Genomic DNA, 25470 nt, shown 5'->3' on the forward strand with positions numbered 1-25470 from the left:
AACTCATTTCTAATAACTGATTTCTTTTCTCTGCCATGATGACAGTAAATAATATTTGACTAGATATTTTTCAAGACACTAGTATTCAGCTTAAAGTGACATTTAAAAGCTTAACTAGGTTAATTAAGCAGGTCATTGTATAACGATGGTTTGTTTCTGTAGACAGTGGAAAACAAATATTGCTTAAGGGGGCTAATACTATTGACCATAAAATGCTTTTAAATAAAAACAGCTTTTATTCTAGTTGAAATAAAAGAAATGACTTTCTCCAGAAGAAAAAATATTATAAGAAATACTGTGAAAAATTCCTTGCTCTGTTAAACATCATTTGGAAAAGATTTGAAAAAGAAAAGAAAATTCACAGGAGGGCAAAAGATTTGGACTTCAATTGTGTGTCCAGTATATACAGTACACAGCATATATGAGTACTGTACCGTCCTGGTTTCTGTATTTGTATATTTCAGTTCTGTGACTTCATGTCACTTCCTGTTCCCCTTAGTTTACCCTCTTTTTTTAATATTTAAGTTAATTGTCTCCACCCCCTTGTCAGCTTGTTTAGTTAATTGTTTCCTTCTGTATTTATACACTGTTCTGATAGCACTTTATTGTCATTCGTTATTTATGCCACCCCCATGATGTCTGCGTGTTTCACTCGTTGTAGTATGTTTTAGTTTGTTTAAATAAATAAATAAATTAATTAAATAAATACATTTCTCAGTGAATATAGATAATATATTTTGATGCATTTAAACAAACCAGTTTTATTAAACAGTTGTATGTATTAAAATAAGAGTTTGGTCAACGAACATCCTTAGGAATAGAAAGATTATACATTTAAATTCAAATGAGTAAAAAAAAAAAAAATATATATATATATATATATATAAAGTTTGTTTCTCTTGATTTTTCCTGTTTATTAAAATTTATTTCATATTTTTTTCTCCAACAAATTAATTAGGGTGTACTCATTTCTGCACTGTGATCGTCAAGTTATTTTGCTCGATTAGTTCCAGTTTTGGCCTTAGTACTTATTAATCTAATGTCTATGCACAAATATAATATTGTAAAGCATCCTGCTGAAAATATGAATTTAAAAGAGAGATCTGTGAGGAGTGCACTCATTTATGCTGAAAAGAATCTAACATTTTTCAAATAATAGTAAGCCAAGTTAAATTAAAAATAACAAGAAATTAATTAATATAATGCAGAAATATTAATTTTTTTAAATATCGAAATAATTTAATAATATGTATATTTATACAGCAAAATGGATTATTAATATTAGGGCATCCGCTGTGTACAAAAAAATTGCCAGAATAATTGGTGGTTCATTCTGCTGTGGCTAAAGGAAAGTGAGTGAGAGAGTGTTATCTTACTTGTTTTTACATAATTTAAGCAATTTAAATATAGGCAAATTAACAATAAAACAACAAAAAAAGAATTACTTCAAATATACATGTGACTTATTTTGAAATATTTGATTTATTTACACAATAAATTAACACCAGAAATCAAGAAAACAGACATTCAAAATAAATGACCAGGGATTATTTAAAAACAACAACAGCATTAATATAAAATATCTGTTTTAAATCCTCAAAATTAATTATTTGAATAATAATTAGCTTATAATAATTGCTGCAAATCATCAGCAAGTGATCAAAATGTTAAGACTCTGTTAAACCTGAATGCTCCTGAGCTTTTTCTGAATGAACTGCTAATCTCCCAAATGCCAATCCTTGAATTACAAAGCTTATAAAGGCCAGAAGTGCCAGTGTAACCCAATGAAGTTGGGAAAACACTGGGGTATGAAGGGAGGAGGTGGTTATAGAGTTAATCCTTTTACACCAACTGTGTGAGGAGTCTTGAATTTCTGGAGAAGTCTCTGACACATTTTAGATACTTAAGCTTTTTCTAAATAAATTGCAAATAAATGTCTGTTTGTTTTTAGTGCTGGGCAAAGATTAATCACAAGTAATTGCATCCAAAATCAAAGTTTGTATTGTGTGTGTGCATTATAAACATGCAATACACACATACATTAAAAACAAAACTATAAATTTTTTTGCACAGATATTTACATTATATATTTTGAATCCTATACATATATATTTTTAATCTAAATATAAATAAACATTTTCTCAGATTTATGCATGCATGTGTGTATTTACAGTATATATACATAATAAATATACACGGCACACACACACATATGATATTTCAAAACAGCCATTTATTTTGGTTGCGATTGATCATGTTTTTTTTTTCTCAGCTTTAATTTTTGCAACTATATCATACACAATTATAATAACATAATAATAACTTTCAGTTTGCATTTCAGTTTGCAGTTTCACTTTGCATTTAGGAAATAAATTAACTACTTTGCTGTCAGAATATATTAATTTCCAAAAACTAGACTATAATAATCACAAGTCTTTTTTCTTTCAGTCCACGCTTGCACTTTATTTTAAGAAGTGCTTGCTCATGTGTAACAGTTTATTTAGCTGCTAAGAAACATTTATTATATGCGATATATACTATATGGTCAGTGTTAGAATGAGGGTTAGCTTTAAGATTAGTTGCACGTAATAAAGCGTAATTAACTGTAATTACTATAGCAAGTACAAGAAACTGTGAAACACCTGAAAATAAAGCATTATCCAGTCCACTTAAAGGGACAGTTCACCCAAAACTAAAACAATCTGCCACCATTTACTTGTTCCAGACCTATTTGTTTCTCCTACTACGAAAGTCAAGTTACAAGTTTCCAACATTCTTCAAAATATCTTCTATTGTGTTCGACAGAAACTCGAACAGGTTCAGAACAAATAAAGGGTGAGTAAATGACGACAGAATTAAGATTTATGGTTGAACTAACCCTTAAATAAAAGCTTTAACAGCAAATAAGCATCAGAAGTAAATGATCACTCACGATCCGAGAACATCCATGAAGTCAAACACATCCTGGATGTTATCCGTGCTCTTCTTCCATTCATATTCGCCCTCCTTTCGGCCCATTTCTGCGTGAGCTTCTACAGGGATTTCTGGAGGAGACCAAAAACAAAACAGAAAATTACATTTAAAATAACCAACTAAGCCCTATACACACAGTAAGACGACTAGTTAAAATACCTTTGCTTGCAGCTAAAACAACCCTTAATATTCCAGGAGCCATGAGTTCGGATTTCTAGTTTGAATCCAAATCAAAAGCCGCGTCAATATAAAACATCAGAAGTGGTTTGCATTGTTTAAGTTTCCATTGATAAAGCAGAATGTCTTTGATAAAGTGTCATGTTTGAGAGTCAGTCGACGGCTTCACTCTTGACTGAGCGTCACTTGAGCGGCTCTGGCCTGTTTAAACATCACGCCGCTTCTCATTGGCTGTCCTACATGGATTAAAGACGGCTGTCAGAAAAGGCTAATCAGGTTTTGGCTGGTCAATGCACAGACAGGAACTGCGTCGATGCTTAATGGAGTTTGGCTGACTTTTGAGCTTATTTTTTCGGACTCTTTGACACATTCGGTGACAATTCATTGAGATTTAACAGCCCTGTGTTAAAGATGTTGGGTTGTTTTAACTTAATTTTGGGTCTAAAATGGACAAACCCAAATGTTGGGTTACAAATGTAATTGAAAATTTAAGCTAATAGTTGGGTTTGTGTAGATATCACACCAAATTGAGTTGAAATAACCACTCTTTTTTTAAGCACTCTTGAGAAGTATGGTCGTATGTCTTTGTGCCCCTGGAAGTACAACCTATATATGAAATTTAAAATGTAATTGAATGATGAAAGAACAGAATTTAGCATGTAACAATTGAAAATGTACAGAATTTAGAAAGTAACAGAATTTAGAAAGTAACAGAATTTAGAAAGTGTAGAATTTAAAATGTAACAGAATTTAGAGAGCAGAACTTAGAAAGTAACAGAATTTAGAAATAGCAGAACTTAGAAAGCAACAGAATTTAGAAAGTAACAGAATTTAGAAAGTAACAGAATTTAGAAATAGCAGAACTTAGAAAGCAACAGAATTTAGAAAGTAACAGAATTTAGAAATAGCAGAACTTAGAAAGCAACAGAATTTAGAAAGTAACAGAATTTAGAAAGTAACAGAATTTAGAAAGTAACAGAATTTAGAAAGTAACAGAATTTAGAATGTAGCAGAATTTAAAAAGTAACAGAATTTAGAATGTAACAGAATTTATGAAGTGCAAAATTTAGAAAGTAACAGAATTTAGAAAGTAACAGAATTTAGAAAGTAACAGAATTTAAAATGTAACAGAATTTAGAAAGTAACAGAATTTAAAATGTAACAGAATTTAGAAAGTAAAAGAATTTAGAAAGTAACAGAATTTAGAAAGTAACAGAATTTAGAAAGTAACAGAATTTAGAAAGTGTAGAATTTAAAATGTAACAGAATTTAGAGAGCAGAACTTAGAAAGTAACAGAATTTAGAAATAGCAGAACTTAGAAAGTAACAGAATTTAGAAAGTAACAGAATTTAGAAAGTAACAGAATTTAGAAATAGCAGAACTTAGAAAGCAACAGAATTTAGAAAGTAACAGAATTTAGAAAGTAACAGAATTTAGAAATAGCAGAACTTAGAAAGCAACAGAATTTAGAAAGTAACAGAATTTAGAAAGTAACAGAATTTAGAAAGTAACAGAATTTAGAAAGTAACAGAATTTAGAAAGTAGCAGAATTTAAAAAGTAACAGAATTTAGAAAGTAACAGAATTTAGAAAGTAACAGAATTTAGAAAGTAGCAGAATTTAAAAAGTAACAGAATTTAGAATGTAACAGAATTTATGAAGTGCAAAATTTAGAAAGTAACAGAATTTAGAAAGTAACAGAATTTAAAATGTAACAGAATTTAGAAAGTAAAAGAATTTAGAAAGTAACAGAATTTAAAATGTAACAGAATTTAGAAAGTAAAAGAATTTAGAAAGTAACAGAATTTAGAAAGTAACAGAATTTAGAAAGTAACAGAATTTAGAAAGTAACAGAATTTAGAAAGTAACAGAATTTAAAATGTAACAAAATTTAGAATGTAGCAGAATTTAGAATGTAACTGAATTTAGAATGTAACTGAATTTAGAATGTAACTGAATTTAGAAAGTAACAGAATTTAGAATGTAACTGAATTTAGAATGTAACTGAATTTAGAAAGTAACAGAATTTAGAATGTAGCAGAATTTAAAAAGTAACAGAATTTAGAATGTAACAGAATTTATGAAGTGCAAAATTTAGAAAGTAACAGAATTTAGAAAGTAACAGAATTTAGAAAGTAACAGAATTTAAAATGTAACAGAATTTAGAAAGTAAAAGAATTTAGAAAGTAACAGAATTTAGAAAGTAACAGAATTTAGAAAGTAACAGAATTTAGAAAGTGTAGAATTTAAAATGTAACAGAATTTAGAGAGCAGAACTTAGAAAGTAACAGAATTTAGAAATAGCAGAACTTAGAAAGTAACAGAATTTAGAAAGTAACAGAATTTAGAAAGTAACAGAATTTAGAAATAGCAGAACTTAGAAAGCAACAGAATTTAGAAAGTAACAGAATTTAGAAAGTAACAGAATTTAGAAATAGCAGAACTTAGAAAGCAACAGAATTTAGAAAGTAACAGAATTTAGAAAGTAACAGAATTTAGAAAGTAACAGAATTTAGAAAGTAACAGAATTTAGAAAGTAGCAGAATTTAAAAAGTAACAGAATTTAGAAAGTAACAGAATTTAGAAAGTAACAGAATTTAGAAAGTAGCAGAATTTAAAAAGTAACAGAATTTAGAATGTAACAGAATTTATGAAGTGCAAAATTTAGAAAGTAACAGAATTTAGAAAGTAACAGAATTTAAAATGTAACAGAATTTAGAAAGTAAAAGAATTTAGAAAGTAACAGAATTTAAAATGTAACAGAATTTAGAAAGTAAAAGAATTTAGAAAGTAACAGAATTTAGAAAGTAACAGAATTTAGAAAGTAACAGAATTTAGAAAGTAACAGAATTTAGAAAGTAACAGAATTTAAAATGTAACAAAATTTAGAATGTAGCAGAATTTAGAATGTAACTGAATTTAGAATGTAACTGAATTTAGAATGTAACTGAATTTAGAAAGTAACAGAATTTAGAATGTAACTGAATTTAGAATGTAACTGAATTTAGAAAGTAACAGAATTTAGAAAGTAACAGAATTTAGAATGTAACTGAATTTAGAAATAGCAGAATTTAGAAAGTAACAGAATTTAGAATGTAGCAGAAATTAGAAAGTGTAGAATTTAAAATGTAACAGAATTTAGAGAGCAGAATTTAGAAAGTAACAGAATTTAGAGAGCAGAACTTAGAAAGTAACAGAATTTAGAATGTAGCAGAATTTAGAAAGTAACAGAATTTAGAGAGCAACAGAATTTAGAATGTAGCAGAATTTAAAATGTAATAGAATTTAAAAAGTAACAGAATTTAGAAAGCAACAGAATTTAGAATGTAGCAGAATTTAAAATGTAATAGAATTTAAAAAGTAACAGAATTTAGAATGTAACAGAATTTATTAAGTGCAAAATTTAGAAAGTAACAGAATTTAAAATGTAACAGAATTTAGAAAGTAACAGAATTTAAAATGTAACAGAATTTAGAAAGTAAAAGAATTTAGAAAGTAACAGAATTTAGAAAGTAACAGAATTTAGAAAGCAACAGAATTTAGAATGTAGCAGAATTTAAAATGTAATAGAATTTAAAAAGTAACAGAATTTAGAATGTAACAGAATTTATTAAGTGCAAAATTTAGAAAGTAACAGAATTTAAAATGTAACAGAATTTAGAAAGTAACAGAATTTAAAATGTAACAGAATTTAGAAAGTAAAGAATTTAGAAAGTAACAGAATTTAAAATGTAACAGAATTTAGAAAGTAAAAGAATTTAAAATGTAACAGAATTTAGAATGTAACAGAATTTAAAATGTAATAGAATTTAAAAAGTAACAGAATTTAGAATGTAACAGAATTTATGAAGTGCAAAATTTAGAATGTAACTGAATTTAGAAAGTAACAGAATTTAGAAAGTAACTGAATTTAGAAAGTAACAGAATTTAGAAAGTAACAGAATTTAGAATGTAACTGAATTTAGAAAGTAACTGAATTTAGAAAGTAACAGAATTTAGAATGTAACTGAATTTAGAAAGTAACACAATTTATGAAGTGCAAAATTTAAAATGTAACAGAATTTAGAATGTAACAGAATTTAAAATGTAACAGAATTTAGAAAGTGCCGAATTTAAAATGTAACAAATTTAAACATACAGAATTTAGAATGTAACAGAATTACGAAAGTGCCGAATTTAGAAAGTACAGAAATTAAGAAGTTCAATTCACCTTTATTTGTATAGCGCTTTTACAATGTAGATTGTGTCAAAGCAGCTTCACATAAAAGGTAACAGTAAATAGGAACAGTGTAGTTCAGTTTGTAGTGTTTAAGTTCAGTTTAGCTCAGTTCAGTGTGGTTTAAAAATCACTTCTGAGAGTCCAAACACTGAAGAGCAAATCTAACGATGAGCAGCTCTACAGATCCCGAACCATGCAAGCCAGTGGCGACAGCGGAGAGGGAAAAAATACTTCACTAATTGGCGAAAGTGAAAAAAAAAAAAAACCTTGCGAGAAACCAGACTCAGTTGGGCACGACCATTTTAATTTCTCCGCTGGCCAAACGTCTAGTGCAGAGCTGCAGTCTAGTATAGAATTCTGAATGTAACAGAATTACCAAAGAGCCAAATTGAGAATGTAACACGCTTTATAAACCAAATTCTAATTGTCTGCTCTTCTTGATTGAATCTTGTTGTGTTGACATGGAAACTAAAATGGAATACGATGTAAAGTGTAAAGGGGGACCATTCAGATATTATTCACTAATACTTTAATAAATGATGGGTTGTATAAACCCAATATTGGATCAAATATTGATAAATCCAGCCTTTGGGTTATTTTAAAATAGCATTAAAATGACATTTCTTTACACAAATGTTGGATTTGTCCAACAATGGTTAAGTACAACTCAGCGTTTTAAAGAGTGTACCAATAAAATGGTTGAAGTGTAGAAACAGTTGAACGCACCCACTCAGAAATGCAAAACTTCAATAGTTTAAACATCACATGCCTCAAAATGATGAATATATTTGTCAAAGTAATTCTCTTTAACAAAACACCTCCAAAAACTGAACTTGTCTTACTCAAACTCATCCACAGCACAGTAAAACCACAGAAACTGCCATATTTACAGATTCCTTTGTGTTCATTCCAGAGCATCTTTATATAAGGCAGTCACAAATACATACAATCAAATCAGATTAATCTTTCAACATAAAAAGACTTGGATTAGCGGCAACATTGTGGTAAGTTAAGAGCAGTTCTGCTAAATCTTGTTCTGCTTATATAACAGGTTAAAGACTCTGATCTTTTGAGTTGACCTTAAACCAGTTCACTACCTCGGTTCAAGAGGTCACTTGGATTTTATTCATTCAGTAGCCATGAAACACTGCATTCATTTGACACATTGAAATATAGCATTGATTATTAATCTGTACAGCGATGTGAAAAAAACACAACGGAACAGATTATTTTATAGTCTAATAGTAGATCACTAATAGACCTCTTAATTAAGAAATTAGGTAACCTGAAGAGAAAAGGAACATCCGATTACCAGGCATGAATGGACTTAACAAACACCGCGACTTATGTGAACCTGTGTGGTTACATGGAGTCATTATTTTCCCTGTCATTACAAAATACACTTGCACAACTGTGATAGCGAATGATTAAAAATAATGATAAAAATATTGTTTTAATGTTATATTAATATACAATTAAATAGAATTTGTATTATATTTAATTTATATAATATGTATTTGTAATAGTATATATAATTTTATATTAAATCTAATATGAATGAAATTATAATATATTAAAAAATGAAACAAATTTATAATAATTATAGATCAACATAATAAATTCATAAATACATTATTCATTCATTTTCCTTTGGCTAAGTTCCTTATTCATCAGGGGTCGCCACAGCGGAATGAACCGCCCACTATTCCAGCATTTGTTTTACGCAGCAGAAGCCCTTCCAGCCGCAACCCAGTACTAGGAAATTTTAAAAGAATGTGCACAGAAAAAAATAGATCTAGAATATACTGCAATATATTTCAAGTAAAAACTATTGATGATTAAAAACAAACTCTTCAATTGAATAAGAGTTACCGATAAATAAATAAATATATTAAAAATTACAATATTTAAATTAAGATACACATTACAAATATTTACGTCTGTATAATGTGTAAATAACATAATACACATAATTTAACAAATGATGATAATAAATTATAAATAAAAACATTTTTGATCAAATATTTAGGCAATATTTTTTAATATTTGAAATTAATTTAACTAAATATATAATATAATTACTAAATATTTACAATACAATAGCTCAGTCCTTTATGAATTTGTGGCGGCTTCTACGGCGATAACTGATTTCAAGGTTTACTGGTTTGGAAAAGTCAAGGTATTAAAACCTTAAAAAAAATATGCATACCAATCATAAGGTATATGTAAAGATTTTTTCTTTTTAAGTGTTTTTTTTTTTTTTTTGCATGCAAAGAAATCTGTGTTTTTGAAACTAATGAAGATTTTAGAGCAGCGATCACAATACAGTGATTCTGTGAAACAATGATATTTTTACCCAAGGTTATCATACTGTAGAAACCTATACCAGCCCACGCCTACAATGCACATCACTGATAAATTAGATTATATAAAAATCCCAAAACAAATGTAACACTTAGCAAAAACGTACACTGTAAAACTCAACAGTCCACTTTAACAAATGAAATGAGTGTAGTTAACTCAAAATTTACTGATCGTTAATTCTACTCAATTTGAAGAGTTTTGAACTCAGTGTTGAAGGTAATGAGTTACATAAATACCTCGTTACTTCAACTTAAATTAAGTTCACAGTACTCATATATATTAGTTTTTGAACTCAAATTGTTTGTAGAAATCGGTTTCCTCAAGCGGTTTGAGCTGCCTTAACTTATTGAGTTTTACAGTGTACAACAAAAATGAACAATTTAATTATTTAAAACATCAAATAAATCATTTGAAATAACAAATTCGACTCAAATAAAGTTTACAGAAATTTATGAACAATATTTACAATTTCTAAAGTCACTTTCCATAGCAAAGAGAACCACCGCCACTACAGCAGTCTGTCTCATGTATTAAAATATGCATCCTGCGCTACATTACGTTGCAAAGGATGCAAAGATGTTACACGTAGTCCTCTTTTTGCTCATACAAAAACATTCAATGCTTGCCTGCTTTGTCTTTCCTCTGCAGCCTTTTTCATATACAGACTTAATACCACTCGCTTACACTGATAAAAATGATTCTGAGTGTTTGTAAATACTATGTGGTTTAATTAGAGAAATCAACAAAAAATGTTAAGTTCGTAGCTATACATGAAATAATGCAGTTTTATATTCACCAGGGTTTGTTCAAAACACAAGACATTGTGCATTTTTTTATTTACTCACTTTTAATAAGTAATCTCAGACAAACATTTGTTGTACTCATAGACAACATAACATAACCTTGTTTAATTTACAAAATAACTATTCCCCTTCGTCTTTGGCTGGGAAACCCCATTTGAAAGAAGAAGAAGTACATGCGGACGAAATAAGGTAAGAATCAAGTTATTAGTTATAGGTTCATTAACATTTGTTTTACAACAGTTTTGACATTGTACAGAAACAAAGACAGCTGTAAACTGTAAAGAACTGTTTTTTTATATGGATTTATTAACATAAACGGTAAGCTGGTATGTGGCAGTTAGTTGCTGCATGTGCTAATGCAAATGGCGGATTTGTTTTTACTCTAAGTTGACACTTTTGCAAATCTGACTATAAAATAATGCATGTAGTGTAAAATAATGTTAGATTGTATTTTTAGAGCAGGATTAGTAATTAGATTCTTTCATTTTAACCTCTTTGCACAAGAATCTAGCTTGAATATTTGACCAGACTGTTTATGTCATATGTTGCAGTGACATTAATTTATGTCAGGAGTCATTAATCATTATTTTAATCATTATTTTATCTTCAATGGAATAAAAATGAGTAGGCCTACATAATATTTGTATGCAACTATGCTTCGATTTATTTGTGCTCACTACTTGAGCTGCATTGATGGTATCTGTTAAAACAAAAATGTACATGTTTGGAGAGACTGATTCATTCTCACGTTTGAAAAATATTCTGTCAAGATGATGGTTTTATGTTCTTTAACTTAAATTACATGTAAAGGGCCTTTTAGAGAAGCTCTTCCTGGTCTTAAGCCCTCTTTTCAAACATTATTTAAAGTCAACATAATGATAAAAATCATGTTAGTTATTATGCAAGCCAGGCTAGCAAATTGAAGTATAATAATAAAAGTGCCTCAGATACCCAGTGCTAGTTTCAGCATCTTTGTTCTCTCTTTTTAAAATGCTGAGAAAAATCTTTGTTTTTATTTCACTACATTTTTAGATAACCATTTAAATTAAATTTTATTAGTTAAACTATTTGCTATGGATTTGGATTATTGCATTGGTGAGTTAATTATCATTACACACTGTCCCCACAGGTGATTACCTTGACAAGTGCACTGGATAACGGTATGTAATGTTTAAGAAATTGGTTTATTGTGTTAACTGTTTATAAGCTGATTGCAGTGCATTAAATTCACATTTGGACAGGTGGAAGATAAGGTAATGGTGACAATTTTAATATGTCCTGTTATATATTTGTAGGATAACAGCACTGACTCCCGAAGATAAACTGTTATCAGAGGCTTAATACTCTTCCTTGGTGAAAAGACAGAGTTTATCAAGGACTACCAGGTAAATGAACATATTTTTTCTATTTATGTGAAAACTTTTAGCAAAATAAGTGGGATCATATACAAAATGCATGTTATTTTTTATTTAGCACTGTTTTGAGTAACATTTTTCATACAAGATGTTTACATATAGTTCAAAAAACAAAAACCTAGCTCAAAATATTAAAATAGCCCCCACAAAAGTTTACATACACTGGTTTTTAATATGGTTTGTGGTTTTCTGATGATCTGCGAGTGTCTTTTCTGCTTTGTGATAGATGGTCATCAGTCTTATGTTTGTACTGAAAAGTTAAATCCTGTCCTAAATGTCCTGCACATTCTTCGTTTTTTCAGCACCTTCTGCAGATTTGAACCCTTTCCAGCAGTGATCTTATGATTGTGGGATTTGTCTTTCAGTTTTTTCACTCTGAGGATGATCGAGGGACTCAAACAAAGCTACAGTATTAAAAAGGTTCAACACTCACTGATGCTCCAGAAGTAAATGCAAGGCAGTAAGAGCCGGCCGGTGAAAACTTTTATAATCTAAATAATAAGGTAAATTGCAATTAGCCTTTTGGGAAATATGCAAGTATTTTCTGTTTTTTTAAAGTAAAATATGATATTTAAAAATATTTCAATAAAATAAGAAAAAAAATGACATTCATTTTTTTAAAGTTTCACTCCTGCCTTTTAATGTCCTGTGATTCCTTCTGAAGTATCAGTGAGCATTTAAACCTTTTTTAACAGTTGTGTTTATGTCCCTCAATCATCCTCAGAGTGAAAAGATGAATCTCAAATTCATACAGTCACTGCTGAAAAGGGTTCAAATCTGCTGATGAAAAACTGAACAATCTGCAGGACATGAAGGATTTTTCTAAAGAACAGCAGTCAGTTTAACTGTTCAGAACAAACAAGAGACTCATGAACAACCACCATAACGTAGAAAAGCCAAGGGTGTGTAAACTTTTGCAGGGGGCTGTTTTAATAATTTAAGCTATGTTTTTGCTTTGTGGATTGTTTAAGTAAATTTTACAGTTTAAATAAAATATCTTAGCATAGTATATATATATATATATGTGTTCCATATCTTTGTTCAGAGGGGCAGCAAACTATGTACATTACTATGTACAACTATGTGCACTCATTACATTAGCAAATATATATTAGAATTTTAATTATTTCTGGGGGATTTTTTTACAGGTTTGAGATGACTACGATTCCATAACCATTCAAGAGCACTTCAGTTCCCTTGTTTCCAACATGTTTGTGGACAACCAATCCAGGGATGAAGGTCACAAGAAAGCTGAAATAGCTGTAGAGAGATGTACTTTTTGGAGCAGATTCTTGCACCTACTGTACCTGATGGGCCGCATTTATGCACTGGAACTAAACTGTCCAAAGAAACTCAAATACAACTTTGAGGTCTTTCATAAGGGCTTCTTCAAGCTTGATGACAAACAGTAACATGTTCCCCAACGTCCACAATCTCAAGGTCAGCTTATTGGCCTAAAAGCCATACAGACATTGTTGATAGTAGCGGGATTTTGTTGGGTCACTTCAGTTAAATTGTACTCTTCATATTCTGTTGTACTGTTCAGATTCTTCAGGTTTACCAAAAGCACTTTTTTGAAATTACATTGTCACATTTGGACCATACTTGTGGGTCAGTTGAAGGGTTTGTTCACCAAAAAAATATGTTTTTATTTTACTGTTTTCTCTCCCTAAGGTGGTTTCAAAACCTTTCTTTCTTCTGTTGAACACTAAAGAAAATTATTGAAAGAAAGTTTATTCTGTAACCATTGACTTCCACAGTAGGAAAAAAACAAATCTTTGTGTTCAACAGAACACAAAAAAGTTTGAAACAAGTAAAGGGTGAGAAAATGATGACAGAATTTCTATTTTTGTGTGAACTATCCCTGTGCTTGTGAAGTGAGTTTTTTTTTTTTTTTTACAGTCTAAATGTAATTTGATCTACAACATTACCAGTTAATATAGTGCATACGTTTAGTAGGATGCATTAAAAAAAAATCCAAAAAAGTTTCGTTTTCTGTGAAGATTTTTTACTTGCTTGTTTACAATGCTTATGTTACTGTTTTAGTTGCAGTTAATGATTAATAAACACAAGCACTATTGTAGAGAAAATAGTCTGAACCATCCATATTACATCCTTTGTATTCTATCATTTTATAATATTTTGACAGAGTAAAAAATTGGTATGTTGAACAGTATATTGAAGAAAAAAAATGAAAAAATAAAACCTGTAATTTTTCACATATCCTGTCATTTCTTTACAAAATTTGCCAGCTTTATGTTATATTTGGTATGAGTAGTCTACTCCTACTTAAAATTTGTAATATAAACAATTTAAAAAAAGATGTTGGTTTCAATACAAAATGCAAGTTTATAACTCATTAGGTTATGTAGATCCCACACACAAAATAATGGTTAGAGAAATAGAAAAATTAAGTTAAGTTTATGTGAAAATTTTATTTCGACAAATATAAAAATTGAGTAAGTTCTACAAGGCCTAGTGTTGTTTTATCTACATGATAAAGCTATGCAAAAAAATTCATTATATTTTTTAAGTAAATGAAGCAGAAAATTTTTATCAGTGTACGAGACCAGCATAAAGATGCACCTCATTAAAATACATGCATTTAGCGCATGACTCTCATACTGTACACCTCAGTGACCAAACTGCGCGCGTCATTCACTTTCAATCTAATCAACTACTGTACACCAGCCTGCACCTTTAAACCGCATGCATTAATCATCCTTCACAACGTGCATTCTGATGCATGCACACGCAGAGGAGACGCACACACACACACATATCATACACAGCCAGTGTTTGACCTTACCTTCAGGTCTGTAACAACTCCAGCACGATTTCTGTCTCTTGCAGAAACTATCGAGTCTCAAGCAAGGACAGCAGTGACAGAGAATGACATGCGAGGAGAGAGGAAACTGCGCAGATCTCAACGAAACAGACATTTGCAAGCAATGCACATTGAGAGTCTTTCATTTACAGCATTATATTTAAAAAAACGCGTGCATTTAACCTGCAAACCAGTCATAGATCTTAGTTTTTACGCATGCAATTAAAACTGATATACAGTCTAATGCACATAATACATACTTTTAATCACAATGCATATCTAGACGTTGCATGCATTTCAAACTAATTGCGCTATCATTTAAAGTGCGACCTGTTTTTCGGTTTGAATGCGGATAAAAATAGCGGTGTTGCTCGGGTCAGCGTCCCGTCCTTTGACTTACCTAGAGGCAAGTGCGCAAAAGATGCTCGCTCCGACTCTCCTGCCAAAAGCCCGCTGCAGTCTGGACAGATTACAGCCGTGGACAGCAGCACAAATAGCCAACAGGTCGGAGATTACACGGTAAAGGAGGAGCAGAGGAGGACTCTCTCTCTCTCTCTCTCTCTCTCTCTCTCTCTCTCTCTCTCTCTCTCTCTCTCTCTCTCTCTCTCTCTCTCTCTCAAGGTCTTCTGTAATGACTGTCTGCATGTGACGCTAAATATACACCGCAAAACACGCGGGAACTTTCGCTTTAGCCGATAACGATTTTAAATGTTATGTTTAAAAGTCTGAAGGGTATACTTGTTCAAAAAACTCTATTGTCTAAAATTGTGATGCATTCTCTACATCTATATTAGCTTTAAAATCGTTTCAATAAGGCTTTGTGACAGAACATAGGCTAAGTTACTTTATTAAAACAAAGACGGATTAAAAAACATTTCAGAAAATAGACATCGCGACAGTTAAACGACCGTTTCAAATGGCGGGAAATGCAGTGAATGGCTAAAAGCATTATCGTGACCTTAGTGGCAACTATGTGTTCACCAAAATGAAAAATCTGTTATTAATTACTCACTTTACCTAATTACTGAACACAAATGAACATATTTTAGATTAAATCCAAGAACTCTCTTGCTTAGACAGATATAGCCCCAAGATGTACGTACGTTAAATATTTTTTTTGCTGCACAAAAGTGTTCTTGGCTCATCGTATAATAACAGTTGAACCCTGAAGTCAAATGGAATATTTTGACAATGTTTTTAGTCATTTTTCCGGACTTTGATAATGACTTTCTGCATATGTCGCTAAATATAAACCGCAAAACTACACAGGAACTTTCAACACAATCTCACGGCAATTCGTAACTTTTTGATTTAGTGTCTAATTTGTATGAATTCGTACGATCTAATTCGTATATACGATTTGCTCATTCCCCAATGACGGTTGAGTTTAGGGGTGGGGTTAGGTGGCACACCTCCTTTTTAAAATCTTACAATTTCGTAAGACTGAACTCGTACGAATTCGTACGAATTAGCCACTAAAAGGACAAAGCGTAAAATACTTACGTTCTCTCGTGAGATCAGGCTGGAACTTTTGCTTTGACCAACAACGATTTTAAATGTTATGTCAAAAATTCTGTAGGCTATACTTGTTCAAAATGCTGTACTTTCCAAATTCGGTTGCATTCTAAATCAGGTTATGAAATGGTTGTATAGGCAGATACAATAAAGGCTTTGTGACAGAACATAGGCTAAGTTACTTTAATAAAACAAAGACTGATTCACAAACGAAACATTTCAGAAAATAGCCACCGTGACTATTAAACTACCGTTAAAAATGGTGTGAAATGAAGTAAAAGCATTATCATGACCTATGTGGCAACTACACACTGCATGGGTTAGTTCACCTCAAAATGAGATTTCTGTCATTAACTACTCACCTTTGTTTATCTTTGAAACACAAATGAACATATTTTAGATTAATTCTGAGAACTCTGGCATAGACAGCAAATGTCCTAAGATGTACGTTATATTTTTTTGCTGCACAAAAGTGTTCTTGGAGCGTCGTATTGCAGTTGAGCCCCTAAAGTCACTTGGAATATTTTGACAATGTTTTTGGTCATTTTTCTGGACGTTGGAAATGACTTTCTGCATGCGACACTAAATATAAACCGCAAAACTACACAAGAACTTTTGCTTTAGCTCATAACGATTTTAAATGTTACGTCCAAAATTCTGTAGGCCGTACTTGTTCAAAATGCTGGACTTTCTAAATTCTGTAGCAGTCTAAATCGGGTTTTACAATCATTTTAAAGGCAGTTTCAATAAAGGCGTTGTGACAGAACAGCCTGATCTCACGAAAAAACGTAAGTATTTTACGTTTTGTCAGTTTAGTGGCTAATTTGTACGAAATTGTACGATTTTAAAAAGGAGGCGTGGCACCTAACCACACCCCTAAACCCAACCGTCATTAGGGGATGAGCAAATCGTACGAAAATGTAAGAATTAGATCGTACGAATTCATACGAATTAGCCACTAAATCAAAAAGTTACGAATTGTCGTGAGATTGTGTTGGACAGAACATAGGCTCAGTTACTTTATTAAAACAAAGACTGATTCACAAACGAAATATTTCAGAAAATACCCATTGGTTCATGTGGTTTGGCTTATTAAAAGCTTTTGGCATATAGACAGTATTTCACTATGCTGGCGGTTTATGTGCATCATATTCGTTGTTCTGTTAACAAGTAAACGTCTTTTCGCAGTATTTGAACACAGTTTGTGTTTGTCTGGGACACCTCACCACTGTCATTTTAGTCTGCCGCCTCACCTCTTGCTCGCCGCTGATGTGCAGGTAAAGCGAGTTTGGGCTGTGAACACAGCGCCCCCTCTGTTCAAAAAAATGCATCGCGATTTGTTCAACATTTCTACCGGTTTGATTCATCACGTATTTGAATCGATTTTTAAAGTGGTTCAAAATCAAAAGAAAAAAAGTTTTATTGCTTAGTATTTTTATTTTGTCATTTTTTGTCACTTTTACTTTGTCCTTTTTTGAAATAAATTTTTTTTACTTTGTTCTTCTTTGTAATTTCCATGGTTCTGAATAGTGTCAAAAGAAAATCAACAATTAACAACCATTACAGAGAGAATAAACATTATACACTGAAAAAAAGTGTTGCATCCAAAACTGTTGCAAACAATTTATTTGTGTTGAATTTAAACAAACAAATTAAATTGAGCAATGTTCAACTTAATTTGTTTAAATTCAGCCCAAATAAATTGTTTACAACCACTTAACGTAAAAAAATTGAGTAAATCCAAGCTATCACTTTTGAATAAATTTTTTCAGATGATGTGCAGGTAAAGCGAGTTTGGCCTGTGAATACAGCGCCCCCTCTGTTAAAAAAACTGCATCGCGATTTGTTCAACATTTCTACCGGTTTGATTCGTCACGTGTTTGAATAGATTTTTAAAGTGGTTCAAAATCAAAAGAAAAAAAGTTTTATTGCTTAGTATTTTTATTTTGTCCTTTTTTGTCACTTTTACTTTGTCCTTTTTTGTAATTTACATTTTTTTTACTTTGTTCTTCTTTGTAATTTCCATGGTTCTGAATAGTGTCTTTTCATTAAAATCTAAAATGAACCATTACAGAGAAAAAAAAACATTATAGTTTACAGTATGTAATTTTGCAGTATTTTTGCATTAGTATTAGGAGCAAGTTTTTTCACAATGGTGATATGATTAAAAATGTGCTTAATTGGCAGAAAAAAAGTGTTTCCCTGATTGGGTTGACATGAGCTGAATATTTAACTTAACAAAATCTTCCCAGTTATCATTAAACAGCAGTTGTTTAAACAGCTAAACATGCATATTTCCTTGTACACAGCATTGATTAACAGTAGTGAAAGTGTAAGCCAGAGTTGATTTACTGCTTTATGTGCCGTAAGATTGAGTTTATACGATTACTGAAGGATTACTTTAGCAAACGCACACAGTCTTTCCTGAATCCCACTTTTCATATGAAGCCACTGAAAGACATTAGTAAAGGAAAATCCCAGACTGTAGGTGAGATTATTGCATGCGACCTGATGGGCCGGTCAGGATAATCTCTCAGTGTGACACTTCCTCCTTTAACAGGCTTGAGCAAATCTCCTATTACTGGACATGTAACAGCATTAATCATTCATCACCATAATAAAAAAAATTATAAAATATGATTCACTATTTTTTTTACTAGTTGATTTATTATTTGATTGTTATTTAATATTATTTAAATTAAGTAATAATGCGACTGGAAGACTATCCACTGTTAAAACACATGCCAGAATAGTTGGTGGTTTATAAGGGCGAAGGAAAATGAATGAATAAGTTCTCGGATGTTTAGATCAACTTACTGATTATTGTTGTTTTCATATAATTGTTATTATTTTACACTTTTTTAAATTTTAAATGTTTTATTTATTAAAATATTTAGTTATTATAAAAATGTATGTTACTCATTTATTATGTTAAACTATACTTATATCTAACAAAAATACATTTTTACAGATTTGATTGCACCTACAGAGTATTATTTATTAAGTATTATTATTATTATTATTATTATTTTTGTTTTAAAGTTAAGATAAACATGTAAATTTAAAATGAAATATTAATAATATGAAGTTATATATAAAGTTAGAATTTATAAAAAGAGCAATAATAATCAAAAGTAATTCAAAATAGTATTTGAATTGTAAAACTTAATTATTAAAATGTTGTTTCATTAGAAGATCCTTACATTCACAAAATTATATTTGTCAATAAAACAATTTCAAACATTTAGGCAAATCAATACCTTTATATAAAACAAAATAAAATTTGTCAAACATGTTCAAACTTGTACATTGTAGATGATCAAGAGTCTTCTATACCTTTGGAGAGGTGTTTATTTTATTTTATTTTTATTGATTTATTGCTGACCAGAGCTTTAAAAAAATAAATGAATCTGTATAATATTATTTCAATTTATTATAAATCTAATGGTAGTTTAAAGTTTAGACACCTACTGATGAATAGTTAAGTCAAAATTTTGGTCGCAAATATTATTTCTTTACTAATATTATTTGTTAATTTATTTATTTAGAATAAACATTTAAACTAAGTATTAAATAATTATTAATAAAATTATTATGCAAAAAATATATATAAATATTGCTGATCAAAGCTTTAAAAATAAATAAATTTATCTGTGAAATATTATTCAAATATATTATAAATCTAATTTGAAAGTTTAGACACCTACTGTATTGATTATTTTTGTTTAAAAATAATTTTTCTCATTGTTTTACATGATTTATCTTTAAGTTTTAGTTTATTTATGAGAAGATTTAGTTATTATATAAATGCATCATTTTTATTCAATATTAAAAATCAATATTTTGAATCAAGATTTAACAGTTAGTCAAAATTCTGGATGCACTTACAAATATAATTGATGTATTTATTTATTTAGGATAAACATGTAAACTAAGTATTAAATAATTAGCAATAATATTCATATACAAAAAATAATTTATAAAAAATGTAATAGTAATCGATGGTAAATTGAAGATTCTTTTATTTAATTTTGTTTCTAAAAATCCATTTTGAAACATATTTTTTTAAAAAAATACTGTTTCATAAGGAGATCCTTATGTACACAAACGCCAAATTTGTCAGTTAATATATTATAATATTTAGTTATTATATGACTTTAACATTTAAAAAAAAACTAGATTTTAGGATTCAAGCTTTAACAGATAGTCAAAACTCTAGTTGGAACTACACTGTAAAAAATTCTGGTTGCCTTAAATTTTTAAACTGAATCAAATTAACCTGATGAGTCCATTGAACTTGTATTTTGTTAAACGGACTTAAAACAGCTTGCGTAACATATTAAATTAAGTTAGAACATGATTAACTGAGTTTTAATAAACTAAAAACATATGTAGTCATGACTAATTGATCTTATAATTTTTTACAGGGTACAAATATTATTTCTTAGGTATTATTATTATTATTATTATTATTATTATTATTATTTTATATATAAAGTATTAAAGAACTGTTAATAATAATGTGCACATTTAATTTATTAAGTAACCAATATTAATTTGAAATAGTTTCAATTTAAAAAAATTCCTAAAAATCCTACATTTTGAAACTTAAGTATAAAAAAGCTGCATCACAAGAAGATCCTACACAAACTTCAAAACTACTTCAAACAATTCCAAATGCTCAAATAAGTCCAAACATGCACATTATAGATAATGAAGCATCTTCGTCCGCTTACCTTTTCTGTGTTTTTTGCTGACCAGAGCTTTATGCTGCTTAATAAAGTAAGATGGCATTATTTCAGGAGTTTGTCTCTCTCTCTCTGTCTTCTCTATAAGATGCTGTGCCTTTGAAACCGGTGAAGACACACATCCCTCATTAAAACTCTGTGTATACAGTGTTGCCATGGTGGGGAGAGGAAACATGGGAGTAGAACCGGACATGAAGATCTCTAGATACTGCTATTTCAGGGTGGATGTTGTGCGTAAATGGGAATATGAATGTGGAGACGAGGAAGCGGTTTCCACTGAAGAGGATTTCACTGAGGATGCAAATCACTTTCAGGAAATATCACGCATCCAGAGCTGGAGGAACTGACGAAAAAAAAAAAAAAAAAAGGAATAAAGTCATTTTACAGGTTGCTTGTCTGCAAGATATTCGTAGGCAGCATTGGGAAATGTTGCAAGCCCCTACCTGTCCTGTTAGAAAGGATATGTCAAAATAAATGATAATAATAAAAATGATTTTCTGATAATATCTGATGTTTTTTATCCAGCCAAACTACAAGAAATAAGACTTTTCCAGATTAATAGAAGATACTGTGAAGAATACTCTTGCTCTGTTAAATCACACTTGGGAAGATATTTAAAATGATAAAACAATTAAAATAGGTTATATAATGGGTCTTCCACTGTACATATATAATCTAAACCTTTTGTGAAATTAAACCTTCTTCATAGAAAGCAAATAAAGAAACAAAGAGTATTTATTTATAAAACTTAAAAAAAGGTGTGTGGGGTGGGGTGGGGTGGGGGATTGCATGCAAAGAAACTCCTGGACTAGTGAATCTAATAGGTAAACAGTTTTACGTCATTTAGCAGATGCTTTTATCCAAAAGTAAAATAAAATAAAGTCACCAGAGAGCGGCAATACACTGTAAAAAGTGATTATTTACTTAAAAAAACTGAGTAAACCCGTTGACTTGTGACAAGTTGACTTTACTTAAAAAGTCAGTAACCCTTTGTAACTTGGGACTGTTGCAACCCAGGCTTATTCTGAAAACGTAAACCTATATATAGTTGAAGTCAAAATTATTAGCCCCCCTTTGAATTTTTTTTCTTTTTTTAAAATATTTCCCAAATGACGTTTAACAAAGCAAGAAAACTTTCACAGTATGTCTGATAATATTTTTTCTTCAGGAGAAAGTCTTATTTGTTTTATTTCGGCTAGAATAAAAGCCGTTTAAAATTTTTTAAACACCATTTTAAGGTCAAAATTATTAGCCCCTTTAAGCTACTGTATATATATTTTTTTCGAAAGTCTACAGAAAAAAACATCGTTATACAATAACTTGCCTAATTAACCTAATTACCCTAGTCACTTTGTCACTTTAAGCTGAATATTAGGGTCTTGAAAAATATGTAGTAAAATATTATTTACTGTCATCATGGCAAAGATAAAATAAATCAGTTTTTAAAACTATTATGTTTAGAAATGTGTTGAAAAAATCTTCTCTCCTTTAAAACAAATTGGGGAAAAAAATAAACAGAGGGTTAATAATTCAAGGTGGCTAATAATTCTGACTTCAACTGTACATTTCTGGAGAGCACCAAATACGTTCCAGGAGCTACATTTTTTGCAGTTTTTTTTGCGAATCCATCAGAAGCCGCTGTGTATGCTTTTTCAGATCTCAAATTTCTCTTGCGAGTGCTATTTGCGTCTGCTGTTCTTGTGTAAATCCACCAGAGGCCGCTGTCGACTGACTGACTGATGTACTGTCCCACCCTCCTTCCCTAATCCCAAATGACAGTTTTCAAATGCAATCCAGAAAAAGTAAAGCCCTCGCCTAATTTTTACCACATTTCCAGATTCAACCACATTCTCACCCTGTTATTTACTTGTTTGTTTTATTTTTTGACTTCAGTTTTTTTGTCTTACCTACTTACTAGAACTGTTCTTTGCCAGACTCAAACCCCGTCATCCCAGTTAACTCCTCTATGCAGCTCTGCTAATGGCGAACTAACTGGGCAAACTGGTAAGAGTAATGCTGTGTTCACACCAGATGCGGAAGACGCGTCAAGCGCAAGTGATTTACATGATAAGTCAATGCAAAGATGCGAATAGACATCCTGCAGTGCGATAAGCGCGAATGGTGCGGCGTAAATGACGCAATACGTGCGAATGGCGCGGCGCGGTGCGAATTGAGCGATTTGCGCATTTGACGTGCTTTGACGCGCAAATCGCTTGAGTTTGAAAATCTGAACTTCAGCAGATGTTGCACCGCGTTAACCAATCAGGAGCTTGCTCTTGTGGAGGAGTGATTATGACGTAGCGCCTGTTGTTGGTGTCCCGGGGGATAATCCTCCTGCCTACACCGACAACAGTTCATCAAACTGGGCTCGGCTCAGTCAGAAGCACTGCTAAACGCTTCCATCATCCAGGTTAAATTTCTGGAGGAGTTTATGAGCTCACAGAGCTGGGTGCACCTCTTAAAGGATCTAGTGGACTCAGACACGACTCCAAACTAATCGACGCTGTTTCTCAGCCTCCATAAAGCACATAAACACAGTTATTTTCTCAATAAAATCCATATTAGCAACGAAGGTAGAGTCACCGGGCAGACAGAAGCCCGCACATAGTTCATTTACTTAAAACATTTAAGGCAACGGGTTTACTTTTTAAGTAAAGTTAATCATTTTAAAATCAAGAGGTTTACTCACTTATTGAGTAAAGTCAACTAATCACTTTTTTTACAGTGCCTTATAAAGGAGTGCTTTGTAGGAAAATGTCTGGTGCATATGGAGAGGACAGAGTGTGTCCTACAGGTGGTTTGTCAAGCCCACTCACCTGCATGAAGCACACTCAGAGTTACACAATGTTCTTCAAGAAATACAGGGTTTATAAGAAAGTGTCTGGTGCATATGGAAAGAAGAAAGTGTGCCATGCAAGTGGTTTGTCAAGCCCACTCACCAGAAATACAGTGTTTATAAGAAAGTGTCCAGAATGTTTATTCTCAGACTCAGAATTGCACAATGTTTTCCCAGAAATGTAGTGCTTACAAGAAAGTGTCTGGTGCATTTGAAAAGGAGAGAGTGTGTGTCCTACAGGTGGTTTGTCAAGCCCACTCACCAGCATAAAGCACACTCGGAATTGCACAATGTTCTCCCAGAAATACAGTGTTTATAAGAAAGTGTCTGGTGCATATGGAGAGGAAAAGTGTGTCATGCAGGTGGTTTGTTAAGCCCATTCAACAGAAATACAATGTTTATAAGAAAGCGTCTGGCACATATGAGAGGAAAAGTGTGTGTCTCCTATATGTGGTTTGTAACTGGTGTCATTCAACTGAAATTAGCTTTTGTATAAGGACCAAAATGTTTATTCTCAGACTTTCGAACTCGACTGCATGCAAAGAAACTACTGGACTGGTGAATCTAACAGATCAATTGTTTTACGTAATCAAGCACATGCTTTTATCCAAAAGCGACTTACTGTACAAATGAGAAAAAATAAGCACTTCAAATTACTAGAGTGGTAATATATTTTTGTAAAACCGTGTTTTGTAGGAAAATATCTAGTGCATACGGAGAGGAGAGAGTCTGTCCTACAGGTGGTTTGCTAAGCCCACTTATCTGCATGAAGCACACTCAGAATTGCACAATGTTTTTCCAGAAATGTAGTGCTTACAAGAAAGTGTCTGGTGCATATGGAGAGAAAAAGTGTGTGTCCTACAGGTGGTTTGTCAAGCCCACTCACCTGCATGAAGCACACTCAGAATTACACAATGTTTTCCCAGAAATGTAGTGCTTACAAGAAAGTGTCTGGTGCATATGGAGAGAAAAAGTGTGTGTCCTACAGGTGGTTTGTCAAGCCCACTCACCTGCATGAAGCACACTCAGAATTGCACAATGTTTTCCCAGAAATGTAGTGCTTACAAGAAAGTGTCTGGTGCATATGGAGAGAAAAAGTGTGTGTCCTACAGGTGGTTTGTCAAGCCCACTCACCTGCATGAAGCACACTCAGAATTACACAATGTTTTCCCAGAAATACAGTGTTTATAAGAAAGTGTCTGGTGTATATGGATAGAGGAGAGTGTGTCCTTCGCTTCCTGTCTCATTACTGTCCTATCTAATAGAGGCAAAAAGGCCAAAAATAAATACTTAAAAAAAGTCTGTGTGTGCACTTGAATGGGTTAAAGAAGAGAACCAATTTCCAGACTGCAACCAAACAGCCTTGTTAGCGCGACTGCATTCTGCGACTATTTTCCTGCTAGTTTGACTGAATTTCTTTTAAAGGTTGTGACTGCAAAGTTTACATATAATCATATTTAAAATTAATGCTCAGGCGATTACATTAAAGGCTCATCCAATCACTCTCAAATGTTAGATTGGAGTCCTGTACCCTCGGAATTGCAGTATAAACGTTTAAAAGAAGGTGTCTGGTGCATATGAAGAGGAAAAGTG

At 31.4% G+C, this 25470-nt stretch overlaps 1 protein-coding gene across 1 annotated transcript in view; it reads right to left on the reverse strand.

Moving 5' to 3' along the window:
• Positions 1–15295, reverse strand: part of camk1gb (calcium/calmodulin-dependent protein kinase IGb) — a 48078-nt gene extending 32783 nt beyond the window's left edge. Inside the window, 2 exon segments of the mRNA XM_056449582.1 lie at positions 2933–3044; positions 15179–15295. Coding sequence (XP_056305557.1) covers positions 2933–3018 — 86 coding nt within the window. The 5' untranslated portion in view covers positions 3019–3044; positions 15179–15295.
• Between the last annotated feature and the right edge of the window lie 10175 nt (positions 15296–25470).

The sequence above is a fragment of the Danio aesculapii genome, chromosome 23, assembly GCF_903798145.1.
Source record: "Danio aesculapii chromosome 23, fDanAes4.1, whole genome shotgun sequence".
In the NCBI taxonomy this organism is placed as follows: Eukaryota; Metazoa; Chordata; class Actinopteri; order Cypriniformes; family Danionidae; genus Danio; species Danio aesculapii.